The following is a 21,191-nucleotide window of genomic DNA, read 5'->3' as shown; positions in this document are numbered from 1 at the left end:
GAATGCATAAGAGTGAAGGTCACGTTAAGTAAGATTGAACTTATTTGTGTCCATGGATGTATTTATATGTCTTTTATGTGTTTTTGCGTGAGAGGCATAAAGAGGTGATAACGCCACATCTGTTTTTAAGCCATAAAAACGACCACAAGGTGGCACAAGTTAGTGGTGTGTCGGTCATGAACTGGTCAAAAAAACTAGTTCTTTTTTGTGAACGGAAAGAACAAGGTCACCGCCGCTAAAATACCCGTTCAGTCCGTTCAGTTGCAAATGCTTTATTTTGATTGGCTGGAGAGTCATCCTTATCCTATCGTCGCGCCTCGCTCTGTGGGTGGGTGGGGTCAGCTGACTGAAAAACCGAGACCAAGAGATGGACCGACACTGTCACTGACCTCGTTCATTCCGTTCACATAAAATAACTAGTTATTTTGACTTGTTCGTTCATGACCGATACATCACCAGTCAACCAGGAAGTGAAAGCTTGGAATCGTGTCGCATTCAAGGGATTACACATTGAAGGAAAATTTGAATGCATGCACACGCTTTTGAAAAATGTCTGTAATTGAATGAGTGAACTGAATCTGTTCTAAACATGAATAAAATTTTGTATAAAAATTATAATAACCGCCAAACCTTTCAAATGATACTTTTAAGTATACACAACAGGTGCAGTGATACTCATGTTGCTAAATATATATGTTTAAATAAGTAAACATACCAAGATATGTGTTTTGTAGACATAGTGTTCCCCTCTTCTTTTGGTAATGAGCAGCATCTTCTCAAACAGGAAGAGTGTACGACTGTTCTTCGCCCGTAGGACGTGAAAGGTGCCCTCCAGCACCAGCTCACCACAAGTGGTTAGGTCAGGACCCTTCCAGTTGATCAGAAGACTCTGTATCTCCTGCACGTGAGAAGACACAGATAAAACCATCCCCTCGATTGAGTCAACTGAGAGAAGACAAAAACTGCTAGAGTTACATCCTTATGAGATGTACTTGCTTGGTTTGTGTGTGTTTTTAACAAACCTGCACTCTGACAGCATGTTCGTGTTTCCTCTTCATGTCATTGATGTACCAGGCCACCCCCGTCATCGTGTCTATCGCCTCCTGGATCACCTCATACCCCTCCTCATCTTGGTCAAAGTGCTTCGCAATTTCCTGTATAAGGTGAAAAAACATGATTGAAAATGAAGGTGATTTATGTAAGACAAGGTAGGTATGCTATGGAATCAACCCCCACCTGCAGCAGTAGGTGATATTTTAGGATCCTCTGCACTGGCTTGAGGAGAAAAGAACCCAAAGGGAGGGAACGTTTCAGAGCAGCCTGACGATCTTTGAAGAACTTTGCCAGAGATTTATTCCTCATGCAGTCAGTCAGTGCCGCTACTGAACTGGAAGATTGTAGAAATATATTCAGAAAACACTTTCCCATGCTATCTTAAATGTATTCTTGAAGAAATATGAATGAACCTCTTACTTTGGGTAGTTGGTGCAATATTGGGTGTAGATTTCAAAATATTCACTCTGGGGGTACAAACAGCAACAATCATTGTATGCATGTTTATTTTCTCACATTGTTTTTAGATTGATGTGACTAAGACAAGACAGCCCACCTTCTCTACAAAGCATTGGGCGATGGCCACAGGGTCATTCTCACACATGTCCAGCGACTGCAGCAATTCACTGACACGCACAACACAACACACAAAGATGAAGCTTCACATTATAATCACAACAATGTAATTTATAATACATTACAGTCTATCAAAAGTACAACTATACCACTATCTAACTGTATAAAACCACAACAGTCAAGTTATGTCCTATATTGGCCACTAGAGGGCAGAGTACACTATAAAATACAGGCACGATGAAGTATGTATGGACTAGCTTCACAAGAGAGTGCAATTGGTTGTACCCCGCAGCTCGATTTTTATTGACCCCAAAGTAATATTCTATACAAAACATTACCAATTATGAAGGGCCACATTGAAGAGTGAAAACGGTCGCCCTTTTTTGGACAATAACCCAGGAACTTTAGAGGACGTGTGGGCTCCATTTATTGAACACAACAACTCCAAAAAAAAAAAACCCCGCCAACCTGTCTACTACAGTCGCATTTCCTTGACGTCATCAGTGCGCCCACTCTCCAGGAATGACCAATCAATTTACATCAAATTAAACTGTTACACTAACGATACAGTGGATGGGTTTTAATTTCATGAAGAAAATTGAATAATATCAGGTGGATAGTTTGTACACCACTGACAAACAAGCAACCTTATTTTTCTGTAGGCGTAATTACAGTTTGGAACATATGTTTCACAACGTGTATAGTGTCACTTGTTTACAACAGATGGAGGACTTAGGCGGTGACACCCGTGGTTATTATTATTGATAGTATTATTACCAACCTTGTGTGCCGTTCTTACAGGAATCAAAAGTGTTACAGGACTGTTGTATTTTTTAATAATTTAGATTTAATGGGTGTTTTATCTTTAAAAGGCAAACCGACAGGATGAAATCTGTTAAAAGTCATTCCAATGTACATGGTTAGAATTTCAATAAAACGCAGGCTACTGTGGCATTAGCAAAGTGGCTCCACACAGTCAGGGGGGAATGTTAGTGTGTGTGTGTGTTTTGGCAAGCAGCCGGTTCAGAAATGACCACTTGCTGACGCAAGTTGTGTTTACTGTCTTTGGTGTACATTTGAAGTCACTGGACCAATACAAAGTATCATATTATGCTTTTTTGCTTGGTTATCAAACAACAGAATATTTTACACATAAATGTATTAAAGAGGTAAATATGTGGGGAAGTTGAGGTTTGCCAGGTTCCTGTTTGTTTTTATGTCTTCATTGTTCATCCAAGGACAATGTTTGCAGTGAGGAGAAAAAAAAAACATACCTGTTGAATTCATAAATGTCCTCGATGTTTCCAAACAGGGCACACACTAGCTCTGGCCGTATGGAGTCGTTGCTCGAATCAATAATGTGAGCCAAATAGTCCTGAAAAAAACAGCAGGGGTGGTAACGTGACAACAGAAACAATGCACATTATTTAGACAACTGTGGAGTGTATGATGCTGACACTTGCAGATGAATACAACTGGAGAGAGCATGATTTTATGTTCAGGCATCCCTCTCTATCACGGTTTTTCAAAAATATATGAATAAACCATGCTGTTTTGTGGTTAAATACAGCCTATTATTCATCAAAAGTAAGCATATTTAAGCACACATTGTGTATTGCTATATGAAGTAAAATCCAAATATAAGACATTGAAAATGTGTAGTATTCTATACTGGTCACTAAGTGTCAGTAGTGTTACTGTCATGTTTGGTGAGACATACAAGCATCCAAATAGATCGCCAAAACAAACAGGATTTTAGAATCACACAACAGGCACGATAACAAATAAATAAGAATAAAAACACAGGACATTATCCACGCAATGACCTCGTCTGCCTATATGGTATGGAATATATTCATAGTAACACAGACAAGAGTCTTATTTATGCCTTAAATGGCTTATTTACTCTCTTGAGGAAGTCGCAAGGATTCTGATCATGTTAAAAACCGTATTTAGAAGGTTTTCTATGCTCTCAACACTGAACATACTGAATTTATAAATAAGGAATGGTCGGGTCTGAAACCAATTAACCGTGATATCCGAGGGATTACAGTAGTTTACATTGTATTACACAGCTTTTATCCAATTTGATTCTTTAGCAGAGGAATAGTTCATTTGTTAGGGGTACTTTTAAAGATTTACTCCACAAACATGCTGACATGGACCATAAAATGCTCTGCATCTCATTTCCCTCCCGGAGAGAAAACTCTCTGTTGACCTCACTCTGATGAAAAGAAGTAAAAATCCCAACATCTGGATGACTATAGCCCCACATGCTCAGTTACACACTCACGTGTCATACAAATAAGTAGCAAGGAATGTTGACGAGAGCCAAACACTGACATGTGGTCAAGTAAAAGAGCAGACTAGCAATTTGTCGTGACACCCAGACGATGTGCTGCAAAAAAAAAAAAAAAGCGTATTGAGTGTAGTCCAGACATCGCACAAGTGAAAGGACTGCAGCTTGTTTGGGATGCAAATTCCTGCACAATGAGAGCACCACACACGTGACCTTTGGCAAAGTGTGGGAGATATACAGACTCCTTGCAGTTCTACAAGCTGCAGTAGGAGTTTTTAAGCACCATTTAAGCCTGAAAGAGATGCATTGCCCACATTCCTGTTCAAACAATGTTGCGTTTAATGACGCGGGGTGACTACAAGCCAGGTGTATTGATGTATTTGGATGTGTGAGGCCATCTGGGTCAAACAGCTGTTCTCTTCACTCCCACGGACGCAGTTGAGAATGAGAGGCATGTGAAGAAATGATAAAACAACATCTAAAGACATGGATGGACACGGTTTCAACAGCTGTCAGTGGGTTATGTGTCATATCAAGAGCGAGCTTTGCATTCGGTCACAGTGTTCAGTTTCTCACATTTTTCCCCTCCTTTGAGTATCAGTGTGAGGATAAAGTCCCCGTGATTAAGGCTGTGCTGTAATCACAAACGGACAGCGGAAACATCTGTATTAGAATGTTCTCATGTTGGAGCCTGCGGGAAAACCCACTGCTCTTTTGTTTCGAGGGTTTGTGTTTGTGTTGGCTGGAAGTGTCTTGTATGACTGTGTAACTGTCTGACTGCAGCCAGACCCGGCATGTCAACAGAAATACTTAGAGGTCATGAAGTGCTTGTCAGGAGCAAGCGTCAGGCGCCAGAGCAGTGCAACAAAAAGTGAGGAAAGGTGCTGGCTGGTTTACTGCCAACAAATCCTCACATGTTAAACACATTAGTAGCAAGGGACCTTTTGACAGCTAAATGCTCCTGTTTCTTTGCTACATGCGTGATTGAAGGTCAAATAGGTTTCTCTTTCTGCAAGTTGTTGGTCCAAGATGAATGAACTGTTGAGAGGTAAAATTATTTTTCAATGCATTACGTCTCAATGCAATTTTCTGTGGCGCCTTGTGTCGCCAATAAGGTGCCCAGTGGCGTGCAGTGGCTCAAACTGCCTCCCAACTGGCTCGTGGTGGCCCGTAACGGCGGCAAAAATTGAGTTTGGCAGCAAGAACATTTCGAAATGTTTAAAATCTTCATGTTCACCAAGTGGAACCAAATGTCGCAAACAATCCGCCTATTGGAATCCACTGGAATGTAATGGCGCGAGCCAAGTTGCGCCAATGATGGTAGGAATCCACTGGGCCAGTGCCAGTTGGTGCCAGTTGGCACCAAAGATTAGAATAACGGCAACATGGCAACATGCCGAGAGAACATTAGTTTGGCACCACAGCCAGCCACTATGCGCCAATCACATAATCTTTGGCACCAACTGGCACCAGCCCAGTGGACTCCTAGCATTAGACACCAAAGCTTAGCCCACAGAGGACACGCACTGTGTCCCAACTATTTGTGTATATATATATATCTGTATACCGGTGTAGTCTTCCAATGATATGACTTTGATATATATGATGAATATGAATCAAATGCTGTCATTGTGAGGAGAAGGAACGTTCATATGGAAAAGTACTTACTCTGCGGACCACCCTCACTATAAACACTAAACAGGTTGAAATGGTAAACACCGGCGAAGATTGGTGCAACCTCGGAGCGTTTTACAGGCTGACATGCAAGTTCTGAGTGAAGACGGGAAGAACGTTTATTCTTGTACCCTGCTCCACGTACAGACATTCTCAACACAGAGGACATACTGCCTGTCTTCAAAATAAAAGTTTCCCGTCTAACTGTGTAAACAAGAGTCATAAAAATATCTTCCATATGCAGTTGGAATTGCATTCCTTAATCACAAGCACAGGCATTACAGTTTGAAGATTTTTTTTTTGGCAATGTGTGCAAAAAAAGTTAGCCAGTTTGTTGCCAATAAAAAAAACATGCTTTATAATTTGAGACAAGTGTATGTCATTAGAAGGTTTGTAGGTTTTTATACAAGACTCTGCCGATGTATAAACATTGCACTCGGTTGCCAGATGTTAGGCTTGATTCTTTGTTGTTCACTGATTAGAAGTTTAATCCAGGTAATAACACACTGACATTTTTACCTGTGCAAGACAATATTGGCTTTGAACGGGTGTTCATTGGCTGCGGACATGAAGTCATGACTGTGTGCTCTTCCAAACCAGACTAAGCTTGGCTGGAAGGGGGATAAAAATCGTAACTTAAAGTAGAGTCGGTACAAAATGCACTCACCTCGACAATACTGCGCAGGTCTCTGACGTACATTCGCTCCGTCTCGATGAGCTCCATGACAACTCGGTCCACGTAGGTTAACTTTGGGTTGGGCGCCATCGTGTCCGTGACGACAGGCGAGGCAGTGATGTGAAGGATCTCTGCACCTGGCTTCCTGTCTGAAGGGCCGTTGTTATTCCACTGGTTGACAATCAAGTGCGGCTGCCATACGCCGCTGGAACCTGCAAGACCAGGACTCTGGTCTCTTGTCTGCTCTATGGTGCTTTCTGTCGGGCTCAGCTCCAAGTCTATGTCCTCCTCGCTTGGTATGGGTGGGGTGCTGGAGGAAGGGAGGTTCGCGGTGCTCCCAAAAAGGCTGTGACTGTCACGGGATGATCCGGAAGACAGTGTGGACACCAGACTCACTGGACGTTCCCCTTCTCCATCCAATGGCTCCGCACATAGCTGACTGTAGCAGTCTTGTCCCAAGTCAGTGTTCGCTGGCTCATGTCCTCGTCCAGTGGAGAGGGGCGAGGACAACTGAGGATATTCTATATAGAAACACAAATTATACATATCATGAACAGACCTGTATGGACAAACCATACAGACTCTAAAAACAATTTAATTTTTCATAAGTAAAACCTCTAAAGCCTACAAAACGCTACATTTTCTGGAAAAAATACGTCTCTGAAGTCACACAAAACCTTTATTGTTGTCAGGTATGACGCTGTGTGAGATCAGCGTATCTTGGTAGACTTAAGCTCGGAAGTATTCACCCAACAACTTTTGTCTGACTATTTGTCATGAATCCACAAGAGATGATGATGCAACCACCACCAAGCTCTGGTAAAATCTTACCGGTAGAGTAACTTATTACACCGGGATATTTGTTTGGCTAAATTGCTAAAACTACTACTAACTAACTAACATCCTTTGCATGATTTGCATTGCAAATGTTGCACTTAGTCGACCACTGTTTAAATAAAAAAAATAAGTTGAGCCAAACGTTTTGGCATCTTCTTTGTTGGCCGACTGTGCAGCAAAACTATTGATATAAAAAAAAATGAAACAATCCCGGACCGGAATGTTATTTCCATTGTATTCTATGAGATTAATGGATCTAGTTCAGTGGTCTGGAAATTTCAGATGGAGGTCACAGACTGCTCTGAGATGATAAAAGTGTACTCAAATGAGTAGCGACATTGTTTAATAGCAACGCGTTGTATTTTCAGGAGAACCCTACCATTCCTTTACATTCCCCTGACTGTTCATCTCAACCTCGGCCAAACTTTAGAAAAACAGAGAAAAATGATGAGATGAAAATACTGGAAAGGGAAGGGGAGATTTGTTTATATGACCTTTTTGGCTGCATTTAAAATTTTAGAAAAATGGAATCTGTATTCAGTTTCACATTCTTCCTGGCAAGAGGAGGAATTTTCCTCACAGGCCTTCCCAAGTACATGAAGTCATAGGAGTATATGAGACTGAGTGGTACCGGGTTGCCACTGTGCAGAAAGCTCAATTTCCTGAGGTATTTGCAGGATACGAAAGGGGTCAAACCCATGTTTTTGAAGCCGGAGAAATGAGCCTCTGTCAATGTGAGTTGACTTCAGACCAATAAATTGGATTGTATGTGGCACACAAGTGAATTGGCTCGAGTAAAGTCTATTGCCAAGCAGAGACGGAAAGCATAATTTGGTGCTGATAGCTCACAGATGTAGCTCATGTTAGCTTGAAATCCACTCAACGACCTCAATGTTGACAAGTGTTAGCATAAATATGTTAATCATTAGATGTGCGTCGTTAAAATCAGCCCACATACAAAAACACCACCATTATGCCCTAGAGAAAGTGTGGAAGAGGTGGATGGATTCACTGATTCACCCACTTCACAGAAAATACATTGTTCTTATTGGAATAATCAAGCTTTTCACATGAGAGCAAACAAAAAAAGCCAAAGTTTTAAAAAGTTTGACAGATGGATGATGTGCTTCCAGTTTATTCACACGCACATCTGGCACCCGACAATTTTCCATGAGTCAGGACTGAGCTCAAGTGAGGCTTGTGCGCCATGATACTCCTGTCTATTCACTCTCTCTTTTCCACGGTAGCCAAAACAATGCAGAGGAATACAGAGAGGCGCGAAGGAGTGGAGGATGACCGCTGTTTATGTTTGATGGTGCAAAGGAAGGGCAGCGGTAACCAATTTGAATAAGCCATCTGCTTCCTTTGTCATGCCCTTCTGGAGAGCTGTGCCATGGCACACCTATCAAATACACTTCCTCTTTCTTTCTACGCCTTCCACCCAAATATTCCTCTCGAATAAATCTGCTGTGCTACAGTGTATTGTTGCCGTGTTTGCCAAGTCAGAGGGAAGGTTCAGAAGTGGTGCAATAATAAAAGGAAAAAAAAAACTCTTGCGCCATTTCCCCTCTCAACACTAACTTGCAAGAGTGTCTGCAAAAGTATGAAAGCATTTAAGAATCCGCTTATCTCAAGAGCAACACACTTCAGCACCAGCTCAGCCCCCCACCACTGCTTTGATCAACCACAAGAGATAGGCAGGAATTATCTGTGGCTGAAACCACACAATACATGTTTCCCAACAAGAAAGCCATGGCGGAGAACTCAGTAGAATGCAAAACTCATATCTTAGGGACATATATCTTAGGGATCGTCTGCAATATAATGTGACGCCGTCTCTCTCTTTATGGCGCGCTCTACTCCAGCAGTTATCTGCAACTGTGTGTCGGACAGACGGCATGTTAAGTTCCCACTCAATGTACTTCGCTTCCCCCTCAAGCTTGACAAAGTTGCGCATAAACATGCCACACACCTCATGGCTTGGGTCATTACATTCCCTCCCCTCACAGGCAAAGACCGGCGACACACTGTAAACAGCTCCCACTAGTTGAGAATCACTGATTTAAATAAAATAAATGTCTATATTTGTCACAATTTGAAGTGAACACTGTGTGCTTATAATAGGTTATACATTCAATGAGAGCTAATGTTAATAGATGAATTTTGCCAAGTTGCTGGCTGACAACAAACATGGCTAATGTGTATGAATGTGTGAAATACCGAGTGTGGCTTGGGTGGAAAATACAGATTTAGAGGGTTTGCACCCCAAACCAGGGCTGTGCTTTATTGTGTGTTCAAATTGATGGTCATACAGAGAGGAAAGATGACGGTGCTGCTGTTTTGACTCTTCAACATCTGCAAACAATCTCAGCATGATGTAGAGACACATTAACAAGGCTAGACCCATTACAGTGCCAATCCTATCAGATGTGCACAGCCTGGTATTAAAGTAAGGTTTAGAAGTCGCCACAATGACACCACCCGACTTCTGTGTAGTACTTCTACAATAAGACCTGTGTTGTTTTTTTGGAACAAAACATGGAACAACAGATCTACAGTGCCTTAGTGAAAACGGGTAATCATCTGGATGTAATACACAGACAATATGTACGGACCTCCTTTTAAACATGTGAAGCCATGCTATTCTTAGTCAAGAATTTGTCCTTTTAAGGCCCACATGCCAATGATGCTTTGTCAGTAAGTCACTGGGTAAAATATATGATAGGAACGCTGTATTGTGTGCACCATTTGTTATCATCTGCTAAATATAACCTGCACAAAAACATTATACTTTCTAACATGCAGTTGACTTCACAGTGCTCAGAAATCTAACAATTTTCTTGCAATATCATGAGATGACATTTTTAACTACATGGACAACGCTTGTGTAGCAGAACACATGGTCTGTGACATTTTCTAATTTCTTCACCACAGTTTTACAACCTCCTTTGTTTTACCGCTGCATCAATACAGCTGTAACACTGTGATATAAACATTAACAAAGTGAAGGCTAGTGAGACAGTATAGTATTTGTACTACATGAAAAACAGACCCTTAAATGCAACAACTCCTAATAGTGTGTGTTGATGCTGTCCTTAATGGATTCTATTTTATCAGCTGCTCAAGTATGTGAACAGATGCATGGAATTCCACTAAAACAATCTCACGACACCAACTTGCGGTTTTTTGAATTCCAGTAAAAGCGAGGTTAACATTTACAGACAATGCTGCACTAATACAACAAGTACAACCTTCCTCTTTTGTGTTGCTTCCCTCAATACAAATCCCATGGACACTAGTTCTGTTGTACAGTTCCACAACAAATGACTGATTAACTGCTGAGTTCCCTAACAGACAGCAGACGGGACAGTTACTCACAGAGAAGCTCAATGACTAATCTAATTCTTCTTTTAATGTGAAGTCTAACCTTGTATCCAGTTATCACATTAGCCACAATTAAGATTGTTCATACTCTGTTAGCTCTCTGGCATCATGGAGGTGATGCCGGAGATGAACCGACAACAACAACACTCCAGCACCTGGCAATTAACTTTTGTCAAAAAGGTGCAGTCACTGGAATGACAGAAATGATCTACATCTCTTTAAGGTTGTAGGGCCAAAGAACATTCCTTTATATGGAAAATCTGGTTTGCACAAAAACAATGTCAGCATGCTTACCTTACTATAGAGTCATCACGGAAGAAGTCCAACGTTCCAACCATAACGTCCTTTGACATGCGCTAGCATAAATCGGGGCAAATAGTTCCAGATAAGGATTGCTCCACTCCCTCAGGAAGCGATAAGACACAGCATGCAGCAATGATGCTACTCAGAGGTTGCAACATCTTGTGAGGATGTGATTCATTTTGTCAATAGAACATAAATACAAACCAGCTTCTATGCCGGATCGCCATGCAATCCATGTTCATGTACCCTTCATTTGTTATGTAACACAATGGCGTTACAAACAACACAAGGTGTAAACAGCGAAAATTATAGTGCAGAGAAGATAAGTACTGATAGTAGACAATACTAATTATATATTGTAGATAACACTGTACGCTGTATGACGTCAACAAGCGCAGTGATGAGACGAATCCACCGGCGTGAGATGCCTAAAAAGGACAATGTATGAAAAGGCAGGATGACTGCTAAATCTGTCTCCAACTCCTCCTTCTCCAGACTTTTAATAGCATGATTTATGAGTGAGCACCACACAGATGGCCATTTCCCCACAAAGACGTATCTTCAGGACTGTCAGTCAAAAAAACTTTTAAGTGCTATGCTCTTTGACACTGAAGTCAGCCCTAGTTACTTTGTTGTTTCACTTGTGGTTTTTCAAAAATACACAGTGTGAGGCTTTTATTGCTGGTTTGAATTATCTCACAACAGGCACAATAACACCCAATAAAACTCCCTATTAAAAACAGGGGATACTGTTGCTGCTAACACACACCAAGCTAAATCTCCACTCTGAACCCCAGACATCACTTCCTGTCTGCTTGCCACTCAGTTCTCTTGGGAAACACATTTGTAGCAAGTCTGATTAATGTCTAAAGTTATTAACTCTCATTGTGTCTCCTATGTTGGGTAATACATGTGTAAAGGTGACTATAGGGGTGTTATTTCATATCTAATGGGCTCTAGTAATGTTAAAAACTGTCTATCAAAGGTTATAAACAGGTTTTCTATAATTAACTTGGAAAATATTTGAATCCTACTTCACGGAAATTCTCTTATGATCGGATCTTGAACCAAATAAACACGATAAACGAGGGATGTATTGTATTTTGTGTCCTTACTAAATTGAGACCAAATATCACTGCCTTTATGTTAACACTGCATGTAAATCCTCCTCCTGAGGGCACAGAAAAACTAAATCTCGCCACTGACAAACTGCTCTGATGGTTGATCCGGTAAGTATTTGTTGCTCATGGAATGCCCGTCTGTCATTTTTGTCTGTGGTGAGTATTCGTTTGAACACCGGAAACAAAAATGAGAGCGAACATGCCATAGGAGAAATAAACAAGCTTATTCTTGCTCTGGCTGCAATACGCAACACAGACACTCCTGTTTGATTCATACTGACTCACGTATCACTCAGCTGGTGAAATTTACCTCAGCGGTCAGTAGAATCACATCTTGCTTCATCTTGTAATATCCCTCACTAAATTCAATCGATCTTACAAGCAACTGAATGAGTAGAAAACCAATAGGTAGTTTTAGAATGAGGTTGGATTGCCTTTTGACAACCGAACCACCAAATTAATTAGAGAGTCTGGTTGATTCACTTTAGTGAGTGACTCATAAAAACCTGAGTCAGTAAAAGGAGTTTGCCATCACTGATGACCCACAACACTGGGGAAAACACAATTGATTAAAAAAAATACTAAATGGTGCCTATATGAAAGTACTCCTAATAAATATGTTCAATCTTCTGGTAAGATACGAAAAGTTGCATATTCCCTGGATGCTTGGTACTTGCCACAGTATTATCTTGTTTTTAAAAATACAGTAAATTACTTACCATGTGCATACTATTCACCTACTTGTCAAAATCCAATTTTGAAGACCATATTAACATACAGACAGTGATTATTTGTAGCTAGATGCTCACCTCTGACATGGAATAATATAACAACATGAGAATTCTGATTTCCCGTAAGACTCCCTCAAAAGAAACTTGTGAAAACTCACAAAAATAAAATGACTAAAACAACTGCAAATTTGCTAACTTGACCTTCTGAGCTTCGGCACCGTACATGACCCTCTTTCCTTATTGGAATAAAACAGAATCAGCTTGTATGCTACAATATAATAAAGCTATTTCCTGTTAGAGTCTCCTTCCTCAATGCCCCCCCCCCAACACACACACACACAAATTCGGCAGAGAATCAATGTTATGGTCCTGATCCCCATGGGAAAAACTCCTCCCCACCTGATAACTTGAATGGCTGCTCCTTAGGCGGTCAGGGGCACAAGCAGTGTGTGCGTTCAAGGTAAAAATTCCTGAGGTCTTCACAAACCATTATCAAACAGCATGTGGCAAAACACCAGCAATTACACACCGCTTGGTGTAGTGTACTACCCCTCAAGGGAGACAAGAATTTAGGTCACTCCTCACTCTAAATATCCAGTACAAAGGTTTAATTTTTCCCCCTGCAGGGAGATTTTAATGTTAATAATTAGCCTGAAGGTGTGCAAATAAATGGAAGTGGACAGCAAAGGCTTAGTACACACACACATACACACACATATATAAACCAAACACGCATTCCAGACTGACAGTCAAGGTCAAAAAGCTGGGCTGGGAAGCTTTTGAAGAATTTTGCTGTTTTACAAGTAAAGCGATCTGTGCTTTGTGTCGTCTCACTTTGACTCATTTAATGACTTTAGTTAAATATGTTGACATTTCTCATTAAGATGCAATTCAATACCTTTTTGTCTCCATCTATCCTTTTAAAGACATTTTTGTAAATGTGAATAACATTGATGAACATGTTAACGTAGGTACATAAACAAAGTCAATCCCCATTTAAATAATAAAATGTAGGATTTTAGAGGAAGGGCTGGTATGTTTTGGAAAGGCAGATTTGTCAAATGTTGGGAAAGGCTCACATTTAATCCTGTAGACGTCCTGTGTACTCGACCCCCAACTCTTTTAAGGATTTCAACGGTGCCAAGTGACCTCAGTGTGTAGGCATGTAATGATCCACTTAGAAAACACCATCGGCATCCCACCCCCCACCTACAATAACACTTCAGGCACTCGCACACTCAGCAGGACCACAGTCTATGCAACACCTACTTCCTCTGGTCAACACATCTGGGCCTGGTGGAGATGCGAGTCCATTGTAAACTTTACCACCAGTTTGAGGACCTACAACCGCACCTATGGGCTGGTGGTAGGACAGCTGCATGTGTGGAGGAAGAAGTTAAGTTACTTTACACCAAGCTGTTCATCACATGTAGGGTTGTAAAGGGTGTGGTGCAGTTTATTCAGTGGTTTGAGCATCCATAAAAATAACTAACTATACATCACAGCAGATAAATGAGGAATTTAACATATTGGTAGTGCGGCTAACCCTAGATTTAGTACACATTATTTATTGACATTCTCCCCAAAACATGCCATATAGCAGGAGTCTCAAACACGCGGCCCACGGGCCAAATGTGGCCCGCAGGACACTAGTTTGAGGCCCCCGCCTTGATATAAAAGTTTAATGTTAGTGCGGCCCGCGCAACTTTGATATGGATGCTGTATGGTATCATGTACCCAGAAAAAATTATTACGTTTGATTAATGTTCATGTTAAAGGTTAAATAACTGTTAATAGTTATCCTCCCTATCCGTGTGGAAGTGGTAAGTTTTTGGCTTTTTAAGTTTAAAGGAAATAACTTGAAGGCTACCGTTTAGGTCGCTAGCTCTCCTAGTTTGCGAGTTAGCATGTGTCTCAAGACCCTGCAGTTGTGCAATATGTTGTAAATAAAAAAAAAGTATAAATGTGACTATAGTCGTGTTTTGTCATGTCTACAGGGCTCTAATAATGCTTTGTTAATTTTGATCTGAAAAAAATAATTTGTCTACCCACCAACTATATGTGGTTTCTTAAGTTTTTATTATTTGCCGTTGTATTATTATTGTATTTATTTATTACTGATTGATTGATTTTCTTTATTCTTGATCTTATTTTGTGTAGAAAAATAAAAATTAAGATATTTGAGAACAGTGGAATGTTTTATCAGAGCTTTTCTTGTAGAAAATCGGAACCAAAGCAAAGTTTATTCATTTTTCTGTTTTTAATAAATGCTTTTTTTTTTTTTTTGGAAAACCTGATGCGGCCCAGCCTCGCCCAGACCCTAGCTCCAGTGGCCCCCAGGTAAATTGAGTTTGAGACCCCTGCAATACAGCATTTTAGGTGTAAAGTGGGCCCAACCATGCCAAGATTGGCCTTAAAACCGCATTGTGCCCTCTAAAATGATAAATGCTTTTGAGGGGAGTGCAAGAGTCTGAGGCAATACAAATACAATGCAGGGAAGGTGGGGTTGTTGAGAGTACTATGACAATAGCAGGTATGTTGCATAACAATCAAATTGAAGATATCCAACAAGGTATGAGTACAAGGCATTTCACCTGAGGCTAAACGCTAAAACTAATTAAGCAGTGAAAAAGTTCCAGTCTAGGAGCTGCATTAAAAAAAGCCTACTCAGAGATTGCTGCCATCATCTATCTACATCCACATCCCTAAAGCCACTGGGCCGGAAAAGCTGCAAAGAATGGAAATGATCCGCTCGTCCCCCAGAAGCCCTTTAAAGCTGTACATTCTGCGCACACAGCTACATTCCTGCCAGGGGGCAAGTAGATCAGCGGGTGTCCTTATATTTTGAGAGAGCTGCCGCAGGTCTACTGATGCCCGGCTGAGCATCAACCATCAAACTGACAGCTGAGATGTATGTCAGCCTGTTAACACATTAGAATAGGTAAGGTATTCCAACATGGTGATGAAAGTTGCACTGAGGTGGAAACTCTGAGGGGCTTTTATGTTCCTATCATTCCGCTCCTCTGGAAAAATAATCCAAAGAGACAACAAATGCTTAAATCAGATGGGAAAGAACATCCGCTGAATCAAAATATTTGCCTCCAGGCGGCCTTTCAGGTGAAAAAAAAAAATCACACAGGATTTGTGAGTATGCTGGTGGCAAAAGAACACTGCTCTTTCAGTTCATAAACCTTTGACCTTACAGAGCAATTGCGGTTGGATAGCCACCACAATGTTTGCCTTGACCACACTCACACCTTAGTTTCACCATCTGCGTTCCTTGTGCCCACGAGCCACATCAAAGTCAAACACTTCACTAACATCATTGTCCATCTCAGCCATGTTTGTCCCAACTGGTCCAAGAAAAATCAAAACATGTTTCATTTGTACAAGCTGCAAAAATGAGGAGTCGGTACGTGCGATCAGTGCATGGTGTGACCTTTGGAGGGAAAACAGGTTCTCATGTGGCTGACACACGTTTCCTCCAGCCAGAAGTCTCTTCAGGCCAAAGCCGAACCAAAGAAAAAAGGGAACCATTGACACATTTGTACTCTTCAGCCAAAGAGGAAACATAGCGCCAAATGTAGCGGGGAGGGGAGGCGTAGGGGTTGAGGGACAGCACAGGCAGACAGATACAAAGGAGACCCTGTGTTAAAGCTGCGGCTAAATATAATGACCACTAAAATAATATGCAATTATCACTCACAATATGTAATTACCGCTTCTTTACCCCATGCATGCAAAGTCAGCACCGCTGGCTAAACAATCTATCATAGTTGCCTGTGACTTTGACACATTCTAGTTTGTGTGTGTGAAGTTGCAGCTGTATAGCAGAGGTTGGCAGAGCTCCACAGACGCACAAAGAAGCTCTGAGCCAAGCAGGGCCGTAGGAGGACGGCTCAATGCCTGTCCAAGCCATTACATTTCTCTAATTGTTCCACTTGCAGCGTTTCTCCATTTGGTTCACTAACCAACGCAGGGGAGGGAATAGACTGACAAATTAAAGCTCTACACTGTAAGACTGTATAAGTAGAGATTAAGAGGGCATGTCTCATAAAAAGTAAAGCTGGGCTTACCTTCCCCCATTGGGCCCTGGTGGAGAGCAGAACGGGACCCCTCTGGCATGGCACTCAGGCCGTAGGAGCTGAAAAACATAAGGGTATTTATAGTATTTATATATAATGGCGGTTGAGTGGTTAGCGCACAGGTCTCACAGCTAGGAGACCCGAGTTCAATTCCACCCTCGGGCATCTCTGTGTGGAGTTTGCATGTTCTCCCCATGCATGCGTGGGTTTTCTCCGGCTTCCTCACACATTCCAAAAACATGCTAGGTTAACTGGTAGTAAGTATGAATGTTTGTCTATATGTGCCCTGTGATTGGCTGGCGACCAGTCCAGGGTGTACCCCGCCTCTTGCCAGAAGACAGCTGGGATAGGCTCCAGCACACCCACAACCCTCGTGAGGATAAGCGGTAGAAAATGAATGAATGAATATATAAAAGTACAAATATACATCATGTCTAGACTTACAGCACATAAATGGTGATCCTTCCTAGTGAGTTTTTACTGTACAGAACGTTTAGGTTTGAGTCTTCTTTGCAAAAACAGGCGTCAGCATCCCATTTTAGTGAAGTGAGGCCAAAAAAGGTGCAGACTTACTGGGTCTTACTGTAAGCAGAAGAGGAAATTCTTGCCATTCCCTCACTCACTACTTGTGTTCACTCATGCCAACCACTTGGCAATATACAGTGTAACCATGGTCGTGGTATGCAGGGGCGACTGTGATATGAGGTAATACTAATAAGAACAGAAAGGGAAGTGCAGAGACGACGTGACAAGAGTGGGACTTAACAAGAATGGACTCTCGAGAGCAGCGGTTTCATTGAGGGCAAATGGCGAGGAAAGAAATGCACATGGAACATTTCATGGAAAGCAGTGGTATTGTTTGATAGTATCAATCCCAGCAAAGCTTTATTATCTATGCTGTATATAATATCACAGTTCATGCCTAATATTGAGGGTATAGTGATAGTATTTTTGCTATAACAAGAAACAAGTGTTGATTATATGTATAAAAAAAGATGCACTAAGAGATCACATGTACACTCTTTGATGTTGTGTATTTTCGAGTCCCTCATGCTTAGAAGAGGTGTGTCCCCAACAACAAATCTGCAGCCAATTCCTCTGTGGTTTCTTGCAGTAAATTAACATGGATCACTGTGCATGAGAACTCCTCTCGCTGTGATTCCTAGTAAGCCTGCGGCCTTTTAAACATCACATTCTTGGGCCAGTGAGATCAGAAGAGCAGGAATTATTCGGGGATTACGATGCTCATTGTTCCTTTTGCTTTTGCTGGCCACTGTGCCGAGCTGACAGGCAGGCCAGTCGAGGCTAAAGCGAGCCCACAGCCAGGAGGAGTACCAATTAAGATGTGCAGGAATCCAAAGAGAAATGTCACGGAGATGGATATGCATAGCAATCAATAGACCTACTGCTGGGTAGGACAACTGCCGCTTGTGCTCATGTAAACTTGTAACAAGATTTTTATTAAGCCAATTTTGGTAACAACAGATGAATCTGTATCAAGCCATATAAAATCTCTGCTCAAAATAACCTGTTAAGCCAAACTGTGAACATTGATCCGACCGGATTAATGAACTAATAAATTTGCCCAGAAGTGCTGCACTGCACTGCCTCAATGACATTCTTCCCAAATGAGGCCGTTCCATATATAGTCTGACCCGGCTTGGCCCATTGAGTTTGAAGTAGTGTGTTCTTGTGTGCGTTTGCTCAAATGGGCTTTGGGTTTTGAGGAAGGCTTTGAACTTGTCTTAGCCGAGTAATAAAATCCTAATAATCCCACATACAATGACCTCTGAGCTAACCCCACTTAATGGCCAGACCATAACGATGCTAATCTGTCTTTGGTCAATGAGAGGGAGTAGAAAAATACTATAGTATGAGAATCTCATGTGTACAACTTTTTCCCAGTGACTGTTTAGGAGAAAAAATTCTGACAAATAATAACGTTGCTTGAACTAGTCACCAGACATAAAAGGACGTTCATGACAAGAACTACTGGAGTTTTGCACAATTTAGGCATTTTTCTAACCACACTTCAAGATCACAAAAGTAGAATAGTGTACTGACATCTCCAACTTAAACTCGAACTGCTTAGCAAAAAATTTTGATTCAGGCGTGGAAACCTTGGCCACCCCTGGAATAACGCTACCACCAACAGAGCCACGAAAAGCCATGGGGCCACTCAAAACTTAAGAAGACGTCAGCCATTGACCCAAGTGGAGTTCTCAGTGTATAACATCTTGAAGAATCCATTGATTGTGCGAATGAAAGATTTACAGCAGGAAATCTTGAAAAAATACCCCCAATAATGCGGCATAAGTATGGCATGATCTGAAAAGCCTGCAAAAACACATTGGAAGTCTAAAACAGCAGAACGACAGCCTCAAGGAGAGTTTCTCCGAGTTTGAAGAGGACGTTAAGCACCCGTGGGAGGAGAGGACAGCACAATGAAATCAAGGTATTACAGGATAATAATGTTGCCTTGAGTGCCGCTCTTAAAGAAGCAGCAAAAAGAGAAAATAATTGAGCAAATGAACACAATTGATGAAGTGGATGAAAATGCACGAATGAACTATGTGATCCTGACAGGGCTCCTGATGAGAAGAAAAACATGTGAAATGCCACGGCAGTCGGGAACAAAGAAGAACCGGATGAAATGGATGTCGCTTTGCAACTTTCCACACTCAAAGAAAGTGGATGTAGATAGCCACACCATTGATACCACACCTGTCATCATTGTTAAGTTCACAAACAGGAAATTCAAAACCGCATTACTGAAACAGGGAAAGACGCTGAAAGGAACAAACACACATGAATGAGCATCTGACAAAATGCAACGCTGACATTACCAACAAAGCACATGACTTGAGGAAGCAGGGAAAGATTCGGGGCATTTGGGAGTGCCAGCTGCCAGTGCTTGTTGTCAAATACATCAATGACCTGAAGAAATACTAAATACTTCATAAAACTTCCTTAGATTTCCTCGGATTCTTAGGCCTTATAGGGAAACTGCACTTTTTTTGGAAGTTTGCCCATCATTCACAGTCCTTATGTGATACATGAACACATTTTTCTTTCCCTTTTTTGTGCATTATAACGCCAGAAAACAATTAATATGAGCTAGCCAACAATCCATGTCATTGGGACACGTGTGGTCCATCCCAAAATCAGTGTATCATTCATAATTCAACAATTACACCTCATTAGATTCCACCTCCTGTTTCCTGACATATGGCAATTCCATCCTTGCTTTTCTAAGGAGGAGACGTGGCCAAATTTAAAATCCTTAAAAAAAAAAAACAACCCACACTAAATAAAGGCCAAAATTCACGCTAAGCTGACCACCTGTGCTGGAACTAGCAGCCCTTTCACCCAAATGTAGAGCATTTGGTTCCCACAGCTGATGGCTGCATTACCCACAGCATGGGAGTCAGCAATTTGCTCCTTAATGGGAGACAGATGTAAGTCGAGCCATTCCAATTGTTAATAAAAGGAAAACGCTGCAATGGATCACTCCCTCAGAGGGGCTGAAACAAACATCCTTGTTCCTTGAATTACCAAGCTTTACGCTGATTTCAAAGCTTTGGATATCTTCCTTGAAAAGTACAACAAATCTAAGTTTAAAGGAACAGATGAGAAAACATATACAGCGAACCATCACTTAAAGCTTGACCTGATGGAGAAAAATAGTCCCGGGGGGGTGATGGGCATCTGGTGCATTGATCACCTTTATGACAGTCTATCAGGATGGTGAGTTAAGTGAAACCAGTTTACATGTCTACAGAGGAAGCTGGAGGAAAAGGGATACTTCTGCTCTCCCTTTTTCCCCCATCTTGTTGACACAGAACCAAACAAACGTATTTAACATGATACTATGATAAACATATGATTGGAGAGAGACTTTTCCATATCAACCAACATGTTACACCTTTACTTCTTTTGCAATATTAGTTTCCTGGAGTTCTTCACCAGGATGGAACTTAGTGTTATTGATGTGGACTTTCCATTCAAAAAAGCACACAGACGGCATCTTCGTAGCTTGCGCTGGGCCTTTCTTGTATTTTATAGCGTTTCCTGTATGAAATTGAAGCTGCTCACAACTTTATTTGGCCCCGTGGCAAATTATTATTCAGTCGCACTTGATTTTTAAAAAATGCACAGTGCTCAAAAACTGGAAATCTTTGTCATACGAAACCTGGGGTGAGACATGACTATCGCCGTGAGTAGGGAAATAGCTATCGTGCCATCTGTAACCCTCCAGACTGCACAGCACTGTTCTCCACAGGGATAGAACTTGTTCCACACCCGTGATTGAAGCCAGACCCATAAATGGACACTAAGATCACGGCTAACTCATGGCCAAATTATGTGCAAGTTAAAATAGACAGATAATGAGTGTTTCAACACTTAACTCCCCAAAAATGAACAAGATGAACAAGAACAAGATGATGCAAG

General features: G+C 41.4%; 1 protein-coding gene across 1 annotated transcript in view; it reads right to left on the bottom strand.

Moving 5' to 3' along the window:
* Positions 1-21,191, bottom strand: part of LOC131140710 (pleckstrin homology domain-containing family G member 3) — a 30,424-nt gene that overhangs the window by 6,802 nt on the left and 2,431 nt on the right. The window contains 8 exon segments of the mRNA XM_058091375.1: positions 716-898; positions 1,023-1,154; positions 1,237-1,387; positions 1,474-1,520; positions 1,610-1,679; positions 2,904-3,004; positions 6,270-6,799; positions 16,731-16,798. Of these exon segments, the coding sequence (XP_057947358.1) occupies positions 716-898; positions 1,023-1,154; positions 1,237-1,387; positions 1,474-1,520; positions 1,610-1,679; positions 2,904-3,004; positions 6,270-6,799; positions 16,731-16,779 (1,263 nt within the window). The 5' untranslated portion in view covers positions 16,780-16,798.

Source organism: Doryrhamphus excisus, chromosome 13 (genome assembly GCF_030265055.1).
Source record: "Doryrhamphus excisus isolate RoL2022-K1 chromosome 13, RoL_Dexc_1.0, whole genome shotgun sequence".
In the NCBI taxonomy this organism is placed as follows: Eukaryota; Metazoa; Chordata; class Actinopteri; order Syngnathiformes; family Syngnathidae; genus Doryrhamphus; species Doryrhamphus excisus.
Note: the sequence above shows the minus strand (reverse complement) of the source record. Positions and strands in the feature narration are given on the sequence as shown.